The sequence below is a fragment of the Aythya marila genome (genome assembly GCF_965140915.1).
Source record: "Aythya marila genome assembly, chromosome: 1".
NCBI classification, from domain to species: Eukaryota; Metazoa; Chordata; class Aves; order Anseriformes; family Anatidae; genus Aythya; species Aythya marila.
The window spans coordinates 154,367,702-154,389,066 of record NC_139042.1 but is presented as its reverse complement, the minus strand read 5'-3'; the positions used below and the strand labels follow the sequence as shown (position 1 = coordinate 154,389,066).

Below are 21,365 nucleotides of genomic sequence, written 5' to 3'. Positions count from 1 at the left end.
CTGCACTGTGTTATACTATTTTAGCACAATTTATATGCATAGACTAGATTCCTGAATAATACATTTCACTCTAAAGAGTTTCTTGAGAGAATATGATATTTCTGGAGACCAAATCCCTCTCCAGTGATAATAGTGTCATTAACCTAAATTTCAAAGTTTTCCTGCTTCTTGCTTAGAAAATGCTATTTAGATGTTAAATTTCAGTTTCAATTGACTACTTAGACATCATTAAAATGTAATTATCAGTTTGTCTCAATGATATGTCAGATTTATAAACCTCAAACAAGAATCTCTTTTCATCCAACATTTGGTTATTACAGTAAATATATCTGTAACAAGTGTTTCTCCTAAGGCATCAAAGAGAAATTAAGGAAGCTGTGTATAATTTTTTTAAATTAGACCCCATCATGTTCCTCAAGTCATCTGAAAAGATAAGCTTAGGTTGCCTGAATCATCCATAAATGTTTACTCACAGAGGTGAAATACATGATAGATCTAGTTAATTTTTTTTTTAAGCCTTACTATTTGTAAATTGAACATGCAGTCCAAGAAAACAAAAGTTATAGGTATTTAGAGCATTTAGGGTGTTATCCTGTTGATGGGTGCTCTCTCTTAGTTGTTTTTGTTTGTTTGTTTGTTTTTTTCTAATGATTAATCAGTCTCCCTGTTAAATAAACTGATACTAGTTTCTCATTCTGAATTTTGTAGCCAGGAACTCCAGCTACTATTTCTCAGTGGCTGTGAATACACACACTATCCCAGCTGTTCATAGCATTGTCCTTGGTGGTTGTTTTTCTACCAAGTGATAGGACTGTGCTTGTAACTTTGTCTTGCCTTATGCTCAGGGTTTTCATCAAAGCCCAAGCTGGTAGCCAGCATACAAACTTTTGGGCTAGTCCAGTTCCTATCATTACTCATGAGGTTCATGGAGGGTTCGGATGCACATGTGTAGTGCCCTCTGGGATAGCTGAAGTGTGTCCCCCACACAGACCTCAGAAGAAGGGTACTTAATATGGTGCCTAAAATCAAATAATCTGTATCCCCTATAAAAACCACATATCCCCACTGACTTTACCTCAGCTAGCTTTTGAGGCAGTTAGGAGAAACTATGCTTTACTGTCCTTGTAGCTAAAATATCGAGTGATACTAACTTTAGCCCTTTATAACAAATCTACATTAACAATTAACTCAGCAAACTTCGAATAATGTCAACAAATGAATCCAGATACACTTCCCTTTTTGCTATAACTGTTCTAGTGAATGTCAGCTGAATTCCACTATTCCACAGGAGTTTTGCTCAGGAATGATACTAAATCATGTTTGCTGAAAGGCCTCGTTAATGGCAAATACATATTTAGGTAGCACAGAAAGTTGAATGAATTAGGCTTTGCCTTTCAAATTGCAAAGTGCCAGTGATACATATCCTTTTCAAATGTTTGATTTGATCTGCAACAGTATGCAATATATCAGAACATAAGTATCTTCCTGAAGAAAGAAGCATACTGAAGAAAGATACATGCCTTTTATATTGCACAACAGTGTGTCTGATTGGTCATTATAATTAGCATTTCATGTGCAGTCTACAGTAAAATATTTCTTAGAAATGGGAAGCAAGGAAGCTTGGCAATGATCATTTTAAAACTTAAAACAAACAAACAAACAAAAACATTTAACTGACAATAATAGTATCCATACTGAGATATAGCTTTACCTGGAAATCATGTAATCACCTTCAAAATTATGATTACATTTTTGAAAGTTTTGCTTGCAAGCTTGTCCTTCTAGCTAACCTGGCATTTGACAGTGAAGGAAGGGTATGCATGTTTCATCCTATGCAAAGTGTTAAGGTAAGGTCTGAGAGACATTCAATTGCTACATAGTCCTAGATTGCCACACAGAGGAAGATTTGACCTTATGTATGCTGCTAGTACAGTTTGAAATTGGTCTGTGCCATCACTTTCTCAGTAGTCCTAAATCCTATACATAAATTATGTACATGAAGAAACTTTATATGCTAGTCAGCTAACCATTAACTGGATCATACTGACAGAATTCTTGTTCAAAAGCAGATAAATTCCCAATACTTCCTACAATGCTTGTTTGATTTGACTCTGGATAAGAATCTCTTTTTTTTTTTTTTTTTTTTAATTTCTTTTATCAGTGTAATAACATAAATCCTTTAATCTCACGTCTCCAAGACAAGCTTAAGATGTAAGGTTTATATCTTCCATGGAAAATCAAAATAAATATATTTCCCATGAACATGTTCTGGGGAGGTTTACTCCACAGTACTCCACATTTTGTTTGCAAGGTACAAACTCCTGACTCAATCAGATTGCAGAAAAGCGTTGATAAGCCAGGACATATGCATATGCTTACATACACAAAAAAAGTCCTGTACAATAGGCCTAAGTAATTCTTGCATGTAAAGTTACTGTGTAAAAAGAAATCTGTAGTATGCATGACCTTATAACTAACCTGAGAGAATCACAATGCAGCTAAGTTTCATCTGACTAGTCATATGAACATCAAGCACCAGTTATTTCCATATTAACAGAAGAACGTGTTATGCTAACTGAGTTTAGTCAATTTCTACCTAAAACCAGGTGTGTGTTTTTGAAACTATCTTTATGTTTTTCATTTGTATATCTTTTTCAAAACTTGAGAGATGATTGAGAAGAAAGTTGCAAAAAATACACCTTTTGTTCTAGTAATCTACATTTAAGTCAAATTGATAACATAAAACAGAATACTTGGACTTAGATTTACCTATAGAAAATCAAACTTTTTTGATCCCTATCAACAGAAAACATGTCAAGGTAGATCTTTTTGTGGAATAAGAGTTTGAAACACTGTAGTCATCATTTAGTTCCTTTTGAATCCTCACAATGCCTCTTTAATTAGGTTTTATGTGTGCAACTCCAATTAGAACTTGACATAGTGTATTTGTGACTACAAATAATCTGTCCTCTGCAGTATACAAATAGCTGTTTCTAATGACTTTCTTAATTGCACACATTTCAAAAAATGAATCCAATTGGATTAATTAAGGTCTTTTTCTGTGTTATCCATCTAATGTTCCCAAATACTTAATGCTTATTAAACACCATTATATCCTAAATGTACATGATTTTTTTCTTACAGTAGCTCTGAAGAATATTTTTAAAACAAGTTTGTTTGTTTGTTTTTTTCAATCTTTCCTGAAACTTTAGGAAAATTCAAACTTTGTATTTAATTCCTTCCTTCTTTTTTCATCTATGAGAAATTATCTGATGTAGTAGGTAGCTTTTAGACTGCTCTTTAGTTCTTCCTTCCTTTCTAGAAAACAATTTTTGATTCATTACCTATTATTTTCTATTTTCTCATTCCAGAGGAGGAGGGAAAGGTATTCAGTGTTCTGATGAAGTCAAGGATTGCACACTCTGGCCACCATGGTTTTCCTTGGTTGGACTGGGTTCTGGTCCTTGAGACATACATAAAGATGTCTTTTTTTGATTACTTTGCCAAACATATTTTTAACCTTTACTGAATAAAAGACTCTTTGAAATAGTTATTCAATAAAAGCTCTTACAATGTTAAAAAGGTATCTTGCTATTAAATTAGATATTAGGGGAATTCTTTCCTTTTGTAGCATTATCAGTGCAAGGATATATGGGTATTTATCTTGCAGAGGATTATTAAACCTTACTCAGAGTATTCTGAGGGTAAAAAAAAAAAAAACATACAATATATTGTATTTGTGAGAATGTAAACAATAATACCTATATTGAACTACTTTTTAAAATCCTGTATTTTTAAATAATATTTTTATCTTTTTCTCAAGGAATTTTTTTTATTCTTTTCTCCATACAATTTGTATTTGCTTTTAAAATTTTTAATCAAACAAAATATGACAAGGTCCCAAGCCCTGCCTTATCTACACATGTCTACCTATTGCAATTTGAGATTTATTGATAAATATTGATAAAAATCCTCATACATGCAGTTGATTCCTAAACTCCAATCTCTTGAAGATGCAAATACCTTTCCAATTATCTGTTGAATTAAGACTTAAGGGAAGAATCAATAAAACACAGCTGCAGAAAAAACATCTATGTCTTTAGTGTATGTCTGAGGGAAATCATTATCTACGTTCACTAAAATAGCAATGACATGGTTATCATATGAAAAAGCAAAAGCTAGAATTTAAAAAGCCATTTTTTTTCTGCAGTACTTTATTTTTTTTCTCCAGAGAAGATGCTCAGGAAGCAGAGAGATGATCATTGATCCTCTGCTGCTGTAATGGGGGAGACTGGAACAGCCTTCAGGTCCCTTAAGTTATGCCAAGGCAGCTGCAACTTGCCAACTGACTAAAGCTGCCAGAAAATTACTCACATTCCAATTAATCCCCCTGTTTATTTCCGTCTACCCATATCCAAAGGAGTATTCAGAAGGATATGTAAGAAATAGATAGTTCAATAGATTCTGTAAGGTCCAAAATAAAAGGCAAAGGATTTCAAATCAGTCTTCACTTTCTCTTCAGTGGAAAATGAGCGTGATGGATATTTGACACAAAAATCATGAATGTATATTTGATCCTGATGGTAACTCCATCATATTTGGTAATTGTTTGAGTAGTTTTCTAGTCTTCTATTCATGCATGCCTTCATTGTCTTTCCAATTCTTAATTTTCCTTTCTTAAACTTTCTGTGTATGACTTTGCCATTTGTTTTCATCTGCTTTTCTATTTGCACTTTTTCTCCTCCTCTCTTCCAGCTGTTCTGCTTATCACATACAAACACAGAAACAAAATCTAAGGTCTTGGAACCAGCCCCCTCATAAAATTATTGAAATGAAAGCAACATCTTTTTAATTAATAAGAGCACATACTTTTCACTCCAAAGTTTTCTACAGCTGTATGTACCAAGCATTTTTTATATCTCTGTAAATCATTGGTTAATTGAAACATAATATTCTGAGATATCTGGGGTTCATTCAGTCATATAATTTTCTTTTTATGATGGCAATTAAAGGATGCCAAAGAAAGTTTATCATCGGTGATGGCATCCTGGTTTCTCCTACTTTTATCAATTCTTTTTATTGGTAAAAATAGGTTACCTAGAGGGCAAAACATTCACACCAGTATCACTACTAATCTAGCATTACTAGGACTGCTCAAATTGACATACTGCATAATTACAGATGTTAGTCATCTCTGTGTAGGAAATTTCCTGCCTATTTCAATAAAATAATCCCAAATCTATGTAGTCATTACTACAAGAAATTTTGCTAAAATCTTAGTGAAGTAGATGTAGGAAAGTAAACCTTGGTTCATAGTCAACTCTTAATTTTACTGTGTCTCTGATTCAAATCTGGGCAGCATGCTTTGAGTTGAAAATCTAATCCACATTCACTGTGTTTCCAGATCTTTAGTATGAATATGTGTCATAAATGTGCTGCACTGGTACCTAATAAATAACCAACATCAGTTTAAAGAAAATCTCATTTTGTGAAATGCCTCTGTTCTTCATAAGGACATATAACTTCTTCAAAGCATTCAAAGACCAGATTTCAGTAGAATCAAAGAAAGATTTCAGTAGTTATAATGGTGTTATTATTTTATCTATCATATGATTTCTTTATGAACTAGTATATGTTCATTAACATTTATGTGCTTTTTTTTCCATTCATCTCTCTTCATCTCATGAAAAGCATATCTGGGTAAGTTAAAACACCATGGCTGCTGAACATACTCATTTTCAGCACCATGTTTATATTCTATCTTTTGTTATTATTTCTTCTTTTTTTTTTTTCCTGTGAATCTTATATAAACAATCCCATACAGAAAACTGACCCAAATGAAAACTTTCAAAGTATTGAAAGCATACACAAATTCAGGAGTTGCTCCTGCAAGGTTTAACACAGTGGAGTAAGTACTTGGAGATAACTGCCATAAATGTTTTTAAACAAACATATTTTGGGGAGTCTAAAGCCTAGAAGTGCTAAGACATTTAAAATTTTATGTCAGTGGAAAAAATTACAACAGTGAATGCCTCGATTAACAAATGCATTTAAGCATAAATTCTGATTAATTAAATCTCAGAGGACTCAAACTTCTAAATATCATAGCAATCCAGAATACACAGTTTCTTTTTCTCTGTTTGAAGCCTCATGCTACATTGCTGTACAGAAATATTTCATTTGTGCATGTAATTTTTCACTGGTATATTTTTAAGCTTGGTTTTTTGATTGTTAACCTGATATAAAATTTAAAATTTCTATCTCTTGGAGCTTAGGTAGAAAATTTCATGCATCCAAAGAGTGTATGAGCTATAACTTTCTGATGGTTGAAGGGACACAAAAACTTGCAGAGAGCAGGCTTTACTACATTAATTTAGAATGTGTGATTATGAAATAGCTTTTTGTCTATAATTAGATTTAATAACATTTAATCAACCTGGGAACTCCAGGTATCTCTAATTTAGCGCACTACATACAAGATTGCAAGGTTATGTATTATGCAAGTATGTTTATTTTACAGGTGTTTTATTATTTTTTTCATAGTAGCTGTCTGTAGATCTAATTTGTTAGACCTATATTAAGCATTCCTGAATATGCTTCACTTAGCTTAATGTACATCTTCAGAAAAAGAATATTGCCCTTCAGCTTGCATACGCTGACAGCGTACACCTATATAGAATAATTAAATCTGCTTTCCTAAGCTGTGTTATGTGGGATGCTGCTAAACTTAAAATTCCTTTTCCTTATTTTATAGATCTAAAAACTTTTATTTATTAATTGTTTCTTGATTTAAGCCTGTTTTCATATTTCAGTCATTCTTTGCTGAAAATTCTTAGTGGGACACAAAACCTTTTGTAAAGATAGAAATGGAATTTTCCCCCTTGTTCTCAGTCTGCATATTAGAGCAAGCATCAAAAAGGAGAAAGAATGAGGAATTCAAATGATTTAAAAGTCAGGTTGCCTGACAGCAAAAGTTGCAACAAAATCTTACTCAGTTTTTAATTAGTGCAGTCTTTAGTATTCAGATGGATCCTTTCAGAATAAATTCAATCCATATTATATGACAATATCAAACCTGAGTCTCATTTCTCCCTACTTCATTTAAAAAAAATATTTACACTCCTGCAGAAAGCAAAAAGATAGGAGGTAACTTATTTGCCATAGACATTTAACATAAATATTAATTTATACAAATTCAGGTAGTTTATTTTGTCATATGATGACTTCAGCTACACAATTCTAGCCTTTTTTAAATAGTAAATGGCAATAGAAAAGATAAAATTCAAATCCAGCTCAATTCATTAGAAATCCTTTCTCCTGAATTTTGGAATCTTTGAAGGTGAGTACGTTAGTTAGTTTTGGAAACACTGTACAGATGTGGCAGATGTGTTTAATCTTACGTTGAGATCATAGGATTACTCAAACAAACACAGCATATTTCGTGTCTATTTCTCTTCTAAAAAAGCAGTTGTGTACCATTTGGTTGTAAACTAAATATTTTAGTATTTTTGATAATGATAATAGTGATAGCAGCAACAATAGCAATAATCAGAGGGTGTGTTGGCAAACTCTTTCATCTATTACCTTTTTGAGAAAATGTCTTATGAGTAAAGGCCATTTCCTAGGATCTAAATCACCCATTGGCCAAAACTTCTAACTACATTTTGCTTGTATTTTACTAGCATGATTTGGTCTCAGTTTCACTGTGCTTCATTCTGAGTTCATCTTACATTCATGGTCACATTTTTACTGAGATATTATAATCTACATAATGTAATATCCTTGAGGACTTTTCCTGTGAATCCTCACAGTAAGTGCTATTATTTGCAGAAATATTAAGATCTATGTTGAAATACTGTTCAAATTCAAGTTTCGTCATAACAATGTTAGGACTTAGTTTGTGTACTATGTATTTGAATTATGTATATCAGAAGTCCTAAGCTGTTGTTTCTTGTTTGCTTCATGGGGGGGAGCCCCATCTTCATACAGAAAATTGAATACTATTGAACGACATAAATTAAGATTTTGTTAACTTCCCACACAAAGACTATTTAAAGAACCTTCTTATTTTTAATAAATTTTCTTGCATTTTACACAATGAGTTGATGAATGCTGCTGATACAGTGCTAAAATTTGCCCTGTGTAAGGGAGTAGTATATAAGAGAGAGAAAATTTCAAGGATAAAAATGTCATTTTGGTCTTACTATTTCCCCCCTTCCTCTGCTTCTATGTACCTCTGATGTCTAGAGGGATATGAAGCATTCATAGTCCTCATGGTATAAGACAGTTACACACTCAGCTGTGGGATGTAGTTGTACCTGGTGCTCAGAAGAGTGATGCTAAAGAAAATGGGTTATCATAAAAGTATCCTTAAGAAGTAATTTTGGGGCCCTAATCAGAAGACAGTGCAGGGGAGGCAAGCCCACGTCTCTGCCACACAACTCCTCAACATGATATGACATGTCTTTTCTTTTCTGTCTTGAGAAAAAAAAAAAAAAAAAAGAAGAAAAAAAAAAAAAAGAAAAAAAGAAAGAGAGAGAGAGAGAGATGAGAGAGAAGACAGCCCATTTTATCAGGTACTCTCTTGAAGACCAATGAGTACAAACATCTCTGAAATTTTGGATTAATGCTGAATAGTCGATGTTCATGAAGTGTCCTTATTTTGCAAAGCCAGGCTCAGGGTAACAATATATTTTAAGTAGCATATTACAGCTTCTCCCACAATGGAAGAGGATTTTATTCTTGAACAGTAGTAATGTCAACTTAAAAAATACAGCTTTAATTTGGAATTTATTCCAACAACAGTAAGTGGTTTAAAGCCTTATCTGCAAAATAATACTTATCTGCAAAAAAATAATAAAATTGAGTAATGCTTAATTAATGTCAATTCTCCCTTATCAGTCTGTTTTCATATGTTGCCAAGAAACTAAATGAGTATGAAAGTGATTACATTTTAATTCCCTATCTCCTTACCAATGCAAAGTGGGCACATAATAACATGTAGTACTTTTCTGACAGTTTTAGAATATCCCTACACTTCCTGCAAAGCATCTTCAAAATTAGAGAAACTGTACCATGCTATTTGTTGTCCCTAAACCTTGTCTTTAGAGTGAAAGGAAGGGAGAATGACAAGCTTATGTAGGTTATTTATCTCTTCTTTTTCCTCTGGTCAGTTGTATGGTTTCATAAGGAAAATGGAAATGCAGGTGCCACAGTCAAATTTGGTTTTTCAGCTCAGGAAGCCACTGGCTATCCCATAAACACATCAGTTCATTCTGGCTGTTCTAAAGTATTTAGATTCTATTCTAGAATAGGCAGATTACCAGATTCATTTTTCTGATTTGCACTATTGATCAAAATACATGTTTTTTCCTACATAATATTTGAAACTTATTTTGATAGAGTGTTCTTTCTACGGTATTACTACATATCAAAAGACAATTTGCTATGACTGATAACTAAATGATACCTCTCTCAGTCAAGAAATAGAAATTCTGCTTTCAGTTCTGGTTTAGAAATTGAAGGTTCAGTTTATACAGATCTCCTAATTTAAATTAAAAAGTAATCACATAATAATGTGCTTTTTTTAAAAAGTAAAATATAATTTAAATAAACTTTGACATTGGAGAGGTGTTTAAATGAAATGTCCTAGGGAAGGAAATACAAATTCTGAAGCATACAATTATTTTCAAGGAAAATAAATATTACAAAAATCCTTTTAGTGTTCCATATCAGTAAGTGAGGCACAGACCTTATGGTGCCTGTATTCCTGGTACATGTCTGAGCAAAGAATTTTAACTTTGCACTAAATATATTTTCAAACCAAAACATTTCTACAAGCCAAGACCCTTTGGATTATGTGTTTATCATACTGTAGTCTTTAGCTATAGCATATGGAGAGAGCATCCCATTTCTGGCCTGGTCTCAGTTTCTTTAGCCAAAATCAATAACTACAACCATATTTTCCTTAGCTGTGTGAGCCTGACTGCTTCTGAATTAAAAGTGCTTTCCTACACTTGAAGCATGTACTTGAGTAATGCTAAACCTCCAAAACAAACCTCAGGCCAATTCAAATGCTGCAAGGTTACAGGGAACTCCATAGAAATAATCACTTCATAATTCCAATATAAAGAAAGTAACTTTTTTATGAAAGTAAGAACTTAAAGTGATCACAGCACCTTGGTTCTTGAGGCCACACAGGGATTCAACACCAAACTGAAGAAAGAGGACAAAAGTTCCTCCTGAACCCCTTCTCTGTGTAGACCACATGCCACAGATCTGCTCTGAGCAGAAGATTACCACAAGCAAGTGGCCAGTTAAAGAAAAAAAAAAGTGATAATTTCCATTTTTTTATTTATTGTGAGAGCCAGCCCAGCTCTTTCAGCTGTGATGGGTGAAGATAATACCCCAGATAAGGAAAAATCTGGGATCAGGTTCCTCTGAGGATGGTGTCTCCATGGGACTCCAGACTGGAGAAGGAGCTGTTCCCTGAGCTTGGGCTGGCTTTGGGTAAGGAGAAAGTCCAATGGGATTTTGCTGGGTCTGTGCCCTGTCAGGGGAAACTGAGTCTAGACAAGTAAGGAAAGGGCAGCCCCACAGGCTTGTTTCTACCTGAAGACATCTGTGCCAGCTGGCAGCCCTGGTGGTCCCAGGAGACACGCCACCTCCTTGGGGTTAAGGAAGGAGGTGCTGCACTGCTGCAGCTTCACAGGCACGCTGCAGAACCATCTCTGAGGGAAGGCTGAACCCAAATTCCTCATCTGCAGATAGCTGGGATGTGGGGATGTGGCCATCTGCTGAGTTTGGCCATGCCTCAGTTCTGCTTTCCTAAACATCCGAGCGTGTATATATGTCTCTATTGGCCTTCACTACGGGTCTCCCTGGGGAGATGGGATTCCCGCACCTCCAGCTACTGAAGGTAACATGACATTTGTGTACCCAGATAGCAAGTCTTTCTCATTTTACTGAGGATTGTGCTGTCATGGAAAGCAAGGGTAACTCTTCAGTGTCTTTGGACAGCCAAGTGGCAATAGATAAGCTGTGCTGCAAAGGATGTGTGGGAGGAAAAGCTAGATAAACTTTAGAAAAGCTGTCAAGTATTTGTAGTATTACATATTACTACAGCAGCAATGTAGAAACTAAAGCAGCTGTCTTCCTATTAATACACAGAATGAGGGATTTAAACACGTATGCAGAAATGCTATTTGAGTTCCCTTTTTTACTTAAGCTAAATTCTGTCTGGTCCCTTGGCAGTGCATAAATTCTCAAAGCAGTACCTTATGAGTAAGATCTCTCCATCACTTTTATTTGCTGTGATTTTGTAATATATATTCTTGAAAGGCTGCTAAGGCAGTGAAGAATTGCCAAGGGATAACTGAACCACAAAGGCTGTAGTAATAAAGGAGGAAGGAGCAAAATTGAAGCTGTAATTCTAAGATTTCCTTGTTGTGTGGGAATGTAAGCAAATTTTAATACTCCATTAGCATAGTCCCTGTGTAATTTCATTTTCGCTACTGCTTGTTGCCGAGAGCATTCTTTTGTGTTTCACTCAGTAGGAGGCTGCAGAATGTACATTGTTAAATATCAGAAAAAAAAAAAAAACCTCTTGAAGGACTGCTTTTTCTATGCCACCACCACAGTTGTCTTTAGTCATGTTACAAATGCAACAGTAGTCAGTTAAATGTCTGGCCAAATGGTTGAATGTGTTTAATATAGAGCATTTTCTTGAAAGTCTAGCTGACATACTTATACTTTACCAAACATTTAATACTATTGTATTAGAAGTGAATTTTAAACCTTGAGATTTTTTTTTTTGTCACAGTTTTTCATACACACTCTTTGCAGTCTAGAGAAGCTGCAGAGGTAGGAGTCAGATTGGTATCCCTTCAACTCTGTAAAAATATATCCATGTACATACATATAAAACTGAGAAACCACATAAAGTCTATAAGCATAGAAATATATACATCAGTAAACCACATGGATCTCCTTTTGGATACAAACAATAGAAAAATGGAAGCCACAGCCAATTCATTATTAACCATGGATGGCTTATTTAAGATGAAGAACAGCTGTACACCAGAGACCCCAGAATTGTGCATAGCTGATCTGGCAAGGATAAATGCTTCAAGCACAAAGACTCCATAGACCCTATTGCATTATATCCAAGCTTAGCTCAGGTCTAGAAGACGGCTATTTAGGGCCATTCTGGGTCATTACCAGACGATAGCTAAGCTGGTCTCAGGAAAATTCCCACCGTTTTCTCTGTTCCCCAACATCTTCTGTTATCTGGGTGGTCCTTCTATACAGATTACCCCAGTTCTCTATTGCTTCAGATGAGAACAGGTAGAAACCTCTCCTTTTGTATGTTAGGTGGTTAAAAGGAGGTCGAAAAGAAGATTTAAAAAAAAAAAAAAAGGTCAGGAATAGAATAAGGAATACGTTCCAAAATGGGAAGGAGCTGTATTGTTCGTTGCATTTTCTATGCCATACCAATAACTGTCATTGCACTTCACTATTGTTACCCTTAACAACAAGGCATGGTTGTAACTATATTGTCCATATGCACTGCTCTGTGTATGTAATGCTTTTGATCTATTTTTAGACATGAACTTCTGGAAGAAGCTCGGAGAAAGGGCTTGCCTTTCGCCCAGTGGGACGGGCCGACAGTGGTTGCCTGGCTGGAGGTAAGCATTAGTCACAGCTTTGAAACAAGTCACATTGGCAGGCTGCTTCTGCACCCTTGTCCTTACAGATTTCAAAAGAGATTATTGGTCTGCCCCTCTTTCCCTGGCTCACTGTGCCACCAGCACTAAGCAGATTTTGACACTGGGTGGTGTGAAACAGAGTCCGAAGATGAAAAAAGCAAGGTGGAATTGCACAGGGGAGTGGGGATGGGGCAAAAAGGACTATCATCACTTGAGCATACCCTACTACTGCACTTGGAATTGAACCCCAAATTCATTAAATCTCATAATTTCTCAGTCCTTAAATATCTAAAAAATCCTAAAACAGGATGGTATGCTAAGGAGAGAAAGTAGTTATTAAATTCTATTTGAGTTTAACACGAAAACTACATCTGCAGAATTTTTAACGAATTTAACAAATTTGTGACTTTGGTCTGTTTTCAAATATAATATATATATATATAATGTTATATATGTATAAGTATATATTATATATTATTATTATATACTATATATAGTTATATAAATATATAATATATAATTGTAGTTATATATAATAAAATGTATGTATAATTATATATAATATATATAAATATAGTTCAGATCAGATTATATATATATATATATATAGTTCAAACCAGATTATATATAATTATATATATATATTTCAAATATAATATTGGAAAGGGCTAATTTGCCTGCTCTACCTATTTAGCTGGCATCTACAAAACTTCTGCTGCGTGTTGTAATTTCAGGTTCCAAATGAAAAAGATGAAGCGAAAACTGCAGAAAACTGCAGAAAGGCAGTTCAAGTGTTCAAAGATGACCTTCAAAAATTAAATTATATTTTCTTTCCAAAACAAACAAACTGTTAATATTAGAGTATTTGTTAATTTGGCTACTAATGGACTTTTTCATGACAGTTTGACAGTTCTGTAGGCAGACTTGTATCAGTCAGAAACATTCACTATTACAATCAAAACTGTGACGTCTAACCAGTATTTCCAGCAGCAGTGTGACACTGTACCAGACTGTTCCCAGATTTCCAGAAAGCCCAGTCCTCACTGGGTTATCTGCACTGTTCCTGGAAAAAAAATGAGCTGAGAAGGGTAAGATTGTGCCCACAAGTACACCACAGGGACTCACATGAAAAGAGAGAGAAAGCCATTTTAGTAGAAAAGGGGAAAAATGACTTAATTCTTATTAGATTGTTTTCTATATATGACAAGACTATCAAACTGCCAGTAATACTGACTTGTGCCAAGATTTGCTTGTTAAAGGCACAGGAAGGGAGGAGCCTATGTGATAGAGAAACAGCGGTAAAAATTATCCAAAGCATCCCTTGCATTCTGGCTTATAATAAAAGCAACAAAAAGAGTTCATGTGAAGCCATGGCAATGGTTCTAAAACAATTTCATTTTAATAAATAGTATGATTGTTATACTAATTTATGTGTGTTACCATGCTTATTCAGGCTGATAGTTGTCTCAATGATAAATTTCATGAAAGAAATTAAGCAATTCCCTTGAAAAAATGTGTACTTTATCTCAACAGCTCTGGCTAGGAATGCCAGCTTGGTATGTTGCTGCCTGCCGTGCCAATGTGAAGAGTGGAGCTATTATGTCTGCTTTGTCCGATACCGAGATTCAAAGAGAAATTGGAATCAGCAATCCTCTTCATCGCTTAAAACTCCGATTAGCAATCCAGGAGATGGTATCGCTCACAAGTCCATCAGCACCTCCAACATCCAGAACAGTGAGTCCTGTTCAGCTAGCTTCTTCTTTCCCACTTCAATCTGCAGGAGTCTGCAGAAAGGCTTTTGTAGTTAGAGAGTGACTCTGGTAACACACAATTCACAATCAGTGTGAACTGTCTTCTAAAGAGTTGGAAGTACTTGTTCATCAGTCACTCGATTGTTGGTCGCTGATATTTTTCCTTTAGCTGATACCTTTTTTTAAGATGTGCTTTTGATTAACCTTGATGTTATCTAAATGATCAGTATTGAGCACCTTATTTATAGTTTTACCTGTCTTTTACTTCCTTCAGGTCAAATCTCCCAACCAAATCAGATTGTGTTTCTCTTCTTTTGTTGTTTATCATATTTTTGTTTGTGGGATGGGGTAAGGCAGGAGAAGGAAGAGGTTATTTAGGAATACAACTATTCTGAATCTTGATCACTTTCCCCCTTTTTGTATCCTTTCAAATGTTTTCCAGTCTGAGTTGGCTGCTTTTAGGTTCTTCATGCTTTTAAGAGAAGCAGTGATTGGAAGTGTGAGGGCAGAGCATGGAAGGAAGAAGTAGAGTGTGTGCATTTGGTGAGGAAAGGGGAGAGAGTAGAGCAGACGGGAAAGAAGCAAGTAGAGAAGTAGAGAAGAAACAGGTTTGAAAGGAGTGTATAAAAAAAAGAAGGCATGAAAGTACACTGGGGCACAGCAAGAATATATGTGCTGCAGATAAAAGCACCTCCTAATGGAAAGTGAAGAAAAAAAGAAAAAAGAAAAACAGGCAAACAGGCCAAACTGATGAGGGGAAAAAGAAAAAAGATACCAAGAGGGTATCTTATCAGTTTCATGCTGAGAGGCTGATGGTGACGACTATGAAAGAAGCAACAGAGACTGAAACAAAACAAAACAATAGCAACAAAAAGTTATAAAAACAAAAACAAAAAAAAGAATGAGGCTTGATTATTAGAAAACATGGTGTAGGAGTGAAGGACAAGCACTAGTACTGTAGTTCAGCCCGGACTTCTAAATAATAATAATGTGATAAGTAATGATGATAAAACAATGTTAATGCTAATAATAATAATAATAATGATGTTTATATTCTGTGATCTGTAATCTTCATGGAATTCATGAAGAATCTTTTGGAGGAAATGAGAATTGAGATGCATTTGAGGGGTTTAGCAATAGATCCAGAACCGCTGAGCTATATAAGCAGTTGAGAAACTGGGCAAAAGGACACGAATTTTCTCATTGACTGGACTTTCATCCTAATGCTGCTAAGATCCTTTAAGAATGTAGTTCACCATCCAATTCTTTCTCTGCACAGAACTGATATGTATGTCCTAACCATGCTAACATCATGAATTGTAATGCTGGTGTATATAATAGACTCAACACAGCTTTGAATTACTAAGCAGCTATTTACCAAAATCCATTTTGACTTTAATGTTATTTCAAAGCACAAGAGAATTGTCACTTATGAAATAAGAAAAGAGCACATATGAGCTAGAAGCACTGGGAATAATTTTGCTTTGCTCTTAACTTCACATTAATTAATTGGCAGCACAATGCTGCACAGCCCTGGACTATGCATTTCTGAATCCCAAGTCTTTCTGCCTCCCTTCTTTCTCAGGAAAGAAGTTAATTTACTGCAGCTCTCAAGAAAGCACAGCACATTTCACCTTACGCACAGCAGGCTTCCACACCCCCTCCCTGCATCATCTCATTTCCCTAGTAATGATCTGACTAAAAACAATACAATGAGGAAAAATAGTCTTAGAAGTGTATTCTCTTGACGTTTTTGATTCACAGAAATGTGGGGGAAGCAATCATTATTTAGATTACAATATGAGCATGTGATATGTGCAGAATATTTAGGCTGGAAAATCTTTGAGAAATGAAGCTTACCTCCAGACAGAGCTATGACCTAAAGGTTGTATTTGCCCCTTGCACGTGAAACACAGCTTTAATTCTTCTTTTCCTTGTGACTACATTCATCCATCAGTGCTAGCTGAAATATTCCATCATGTCTGTTTAGGCTCAGGTGTGTTCTCTAACAAAGATGCAAAACAAGTTGTCTAAAGTTGTCTCTAGTTGCAGCTTGGTAGAGGCAAGATCGTGGTTGTGCTGATGGTGATGCTATACGCTGTTAACTTACAGTGGTGCTGCCTTTCTTCTTTACCACTGCTTACCTAATGTGGATCCCTCCTGCCTCCCTGTGGGCCTTGTTCATAGCCCTCAGGCAATGTTTGGGTGACCCATGAAGAAATGGAAAATCTTGCTGCTCCAGCTAAAACGGTTAGTCTTTCCATTCACATTTATGCATTGTTTCAGTGCTCAGAAGAGAACTAGGATGGATCTGCTTTAACACAGATGCCATAGCCTCTCTAGTCTGCTTCCCAAGAATGACATTAGAAAGAACAGTTCCACCATTTCTCAGAAAAAGAAATTACCAACTGTGTTGCAATCACAAATGTTGTACATAAGTAAAAACAGCTTTGGAGTTTTGCATTTCTTTTTCCTGCCAATGTGAATCCTCATTTAGTGAAATGAAATCATTGCAGTTTCAGGTGCAACATTTCCCTGGTACCCCTTCTAAACATAATTTTGTATCTGATGAACCAGAACAAATAAGAAAAGTATTGAGAAATGTGCATAACAGAACTCGGAGTTTTCACGAGTTTTTCACATGAGTCTTTCATGTCCATACTAGCATAGTTGTGCTCTTTGACTTAGGGTGCATGGAGTGCATCATTTCTTTATTTCGTTTTATCAAACCTCTCCCTGCTTCAAGGGACACACAAATATTAGTACATTTTATTTAATTGTTCTGACTTTTTTCTTTTCTTTGAAACATACATTATTTTGGGTCTTTTTTGTTTTTTTAGCAGTCCATTAGTCCATAACAACTCCATAATAGTGTTTATAAAACATGATGCAATGCAATCCTAAAATGAGATGTCTGAAAAATCTTTAATTTGGAAAACTTTACAGTCAACTTAACCCATAGATGGTGAGAGAGGCTACATTTTAATGCAGTAAAAGCTAAAGTGAAATTTTAATGCAGTAAAGAATACTTACTTCATAGAAATGTATGCTTGCTGTATTTTCTTTTTGCTTCTGTATTTTCTCATGAACATTCACGAAGTAGATTTTCATCAATATTTTTTTTATAACCAAGTTACTTTTCAGTTTTATTGTTGATGGTAAAAACAAATATAACAACCTTGAATGAGCCAGAGGTAGAGTTGATCCTATTTAACTGGTCAGCCAGAGCAATTTATTTTTTGTCATAAAATTGCTGTGTGGAAAGCACTTTTCAAACCATTCACAAGAACACAGCTTTGTATTGTGAACATTGTGAGATCTAACTAGCAATGGAACATGACATTTATAATATCCAGTTTGGGGAAGTAAATGATTGTGTTTTGATTGTGAAACCATAGAAAGTGTTGGAGATTATGCTGTAAAGTTTCACCAAGCTATAAAGATTTTCTATCTTGAAAAGAGCTAGATTTGCCCTCCTAAAATTTTATAGTTTTAGTCTTGTAATTCTTCAGATAGCTCATCCCAGGGCATTGCTGGTGACCTGAGTTCCAATATTTATGAGCACATTCTACATGTATGTTTTCATTTGTAGTAAGTTTACCATATGCATGAAAAACACATCTTCTTTATAACTCATTTTTATTGTCTTTTTACCTGCTTTACTAATTGCTTCCTGCTGATAACACAGAAAGAGTCTGAAGAAGGCAGCTGGGCTCAGGTATGACTCTTTCACGTTTTATTTATTTATTTATTTATTTATTTATTTATTTATTTATTGAATTAAAAGTTAAAAATAACAATTAACCCAGTACCAGTAGGCAAAAAAGGAGTATGGTATAGTGGTAGTATCTCGTGAGTGAATTGCAATGTGTATGTTTTAGTATTCGTCAATACAAAAACATCTCTGGACATACTATAAATATTTTTCTTAAAAGAAATTGCAGTTAGCATATACAATATAGTGTTTTCAGGGGCCTCAAAACAGTCTTTTATTTTACATGCCCAGTATTTTGTTAACCTCCCAGGATTAAAGAATCACGGATTAAAGTATCCAAAATAAATAGCTACAAGTATCTTGATATCCAGAAGGCAAGTAGTTTAATGGCCCAAAATATTCTGAAAGAATGAGAGCATTTGGACTAACCCAAATGCTGGCATAAAGCATTTGCCAGTCATATCAATACAGGAGACTCTGCCCATGCATTCTACTTGGAGGATTGTTGTCCTCTGAATATGCGCAAACGTGTGCAGTCTCACTGTCCCTACTTACAGCAAAGCCTCAAAGTCTCAAAGGACGCTTGGCAGTTTTCCTGCATCAGGGCACGTACAGTAGAATCAAAGAATCATTTAGTTTGGAAAAGACTTTTAAGATCATCCAACCATCAACCTGACCTACCACATCCTGTCACTAGGCCATGTCTTTTAGTGGCACCAGTAAGGTCATAGAGGTAAACATGTTAGGTCCTTTCCTTATATTCCTACATCCTATTATGCCCATGTTTTTTGCTTGTTAAGTCCACAGAGACACAGAAAGTCTAAGTATTCCCGGCTGGATATATTTTAGAGATATTTTAGAGATAGATTCTACCTCTCAGCTAAACCAAGAAAAGATTATCTTCAGTTTTGAGAATAGGCTAACAAAATATGCCAATTTAGGGAGGAGTCAACATTTCTAAAATTACACCAGATGTTTTTAGAAAAAAACAGAGGCACAATTGTATAAATCATACTCAAGTATCCGTCTACAGATTGTCTTGTATAATAAGAAATAATATTTTTCTTCTTAGCTGGACTATCAAATATTTAAATTCTTAAATTTCCTTCTCTCTCTGTATAATAAATAACACACACAATCTTATTGTCTTTACTTATACCTTTCCTCTTCTCTTCAAAATCTCACAAGAATGAGAGATGAGAGGACTGTATTTTCCCCCACAGAAAGTATACCTAGCTTGCATTGCGTTATCCTTCAGTCTATGACAGGAGACATACCAAAATAAAATAAAAATTTTAAGTAGTTAGACTTGAAAATCAGTTTTGAGAACCACCCTCTTAGGGATGTGTTAATCTTGCAATTTATGCGTTCTTTATTCTGTTAAATTGTAATAGTGCTGAAATAATTGACATCAGTATGATACAAAATGTATCTATTTTTTATCTTCATTATGTGAACCATATAAAAAAACTCAACATTTATGTGTTTGTTTCACATTTATTTTTCATTGCCCTCTTAAAATCTCAGCTATGTAGTATAGTAGCTTCAGGTCTAGCTTCTATAAACTTCTGTAACTTAAGAAATGATCTCCCCCTTTTTTTTTCTCGTTACTTTTAATTTTTCTGTAGACACTGGCTTATGGTGATATGAACCACGAATGGATAGGTAACGAATGGCTCCCCAGTCTTGGTTTACCTCAGTACCGCAGTTATTTTATGGAGTGCCTGGTCGATGCAAGGATGTTAGACCATCTGACGAAGAAAGATCTGCGTGTGCACTTAAAAATGGTGGACAGCTTTCATCGGTATGTTTGCATAAAGACTGCACGTATAAAGCCTCTTGTGTGTGATGCGGTGCTCAGTGCTGCACAGAATAACAGCACTGACTATTTGTTGTTCTGGCTTGGAAAACTACAACTAAAAGTATGTGTTAAGTGTCAGAAACGTGATGGGAGGTACAGCATCGCAATTCTCTATCGTAACTAAGGTACTTGTATGGATCACTTCTTTATTAGCAGGGAACCATTAATGTATAACTAAAGCCTTGACAATACAGAACCACTAATAATTTATTAAGCGGTTTAAAGTATCAGAAAATGGCAGACTAACATCTGAAGCCCTGAGATCTAGCAGTAATGAAAAAATATTTTGTGTAGTACTTAAAGACCGTTAACAGTACTAGCAAATTGACAGTTGCTCAGGTTACCGAGGGATATAGCCAGAAAGGTAAATTGGAAATATAGAAATAAAGGCATTTAGACTTTAGGAAATGATGTTTATGTGACAAGGAGTGGATTTTGTTAAATTTACTGTCTGATTTGACACCTTTTGAGGACTGATCTGACAAATCATTTCACTGAGCTCCCAAGGGCTGACCTTTTCTGAATACAATTTTTAATGTTTGGGGTTTCTTACACTAGAACATATATTCAAACATTTTCATTTTGTTTTTGTCCATTTCATTTTTAAAGTCTGTGGATTTTTTTTAATGATTTCACTTTCCTCTCTTGCCTCAAGATTTACTAAATTAGCACCATAAAACACCTCATGTGACATGCAGGAAATACATCCTAAATATGTTCCCATCTTCAAAATTTTCTTTATTAACTCTGTAAATGTTTCTCTTTAAATAACAGAACAAGCTTGCAATATGGAATCATGTGTTTAAAGAGGTTGAATTATGATAGAAAAGAACTGGAAAAGCGAAGAGAAATGAGTCAGCATGAAATAAAAGGTGATAGTTCCTGGGAATGAATACTGAGAATGTTTGTTCTTTTGAAGCTTCACACTATATTAACCCCTTGGCATGCCATCTTAGCAAAGCATTTAAGCATGTGCTTTAAATAAAACTTGCATAAATCCAGCTGCCTTCAGAACACAGAACATCTCCCTAAATTAGGCACAGTTAAGTACTTTGCTAAATTGGGTCTGCAGTTCTGAAATGTGGTTTGATAGCTTCCTTTTGCTAAAATGGATTTTGGTGACAGACTTTATCCTAGCCTCTTTCAGTCTCAGGAGGAGGCCAAGCAGCCTGCAGCTCACTGGGACATGTGGGAGCAGCACTGGGACATCGGAGCACTCAGGGCCCTAACACTATGCTCCTGCTTTTTGAAGCATTTTGAATTTGCCCTTGATTTCTTACTTCACAATGTGCATCACAGAAAAGGTTGCTTGGACGGGTGGCCACTGAGGC

The 21,365-nt window shown here is 35.1% G+C and overlaps 1 protein-coding gene across 1 annotated transcript in view; it reads left to right on the top strand.

Annotated features, from left to right (window-relative positions):
* The window catches only part of PPFIA2 (PTPRF interacting protein alpha 2), a 325,682-nt gene that overhangs the window by 295,776 nt on the left and 8,541 nt on the right, over window positions 1-21,365 (top strand). Inside the window, exons 23-28 of the mRNA XM_082777242.1 lie at window positions 12,605-12,686; window positions 14,241-14,441; window positions 16,646-16,708; window positions 18,147-18,176; window positions 19,802-19,977; window positions 20,809-20,906. Of these exons, the coding sequence (XP_082633368.1) occupies window positions 12,605-12,686; window positions 14,241-14,441; window positions 16,646-16,708; window positions 18,147-18,176; window positions 19,802-19,977; window positions 20,809-20,906 (650 nt within the window). The remainder of the gene's footprint in view (window positions 1-12,604; window positions 12,687-14,240; window positions 14,442-16,645; window positions 16,709-18,146; window positions 18,177-19,801; window positions 19,978-20,808; window positions 20,907-21,365) is intronic.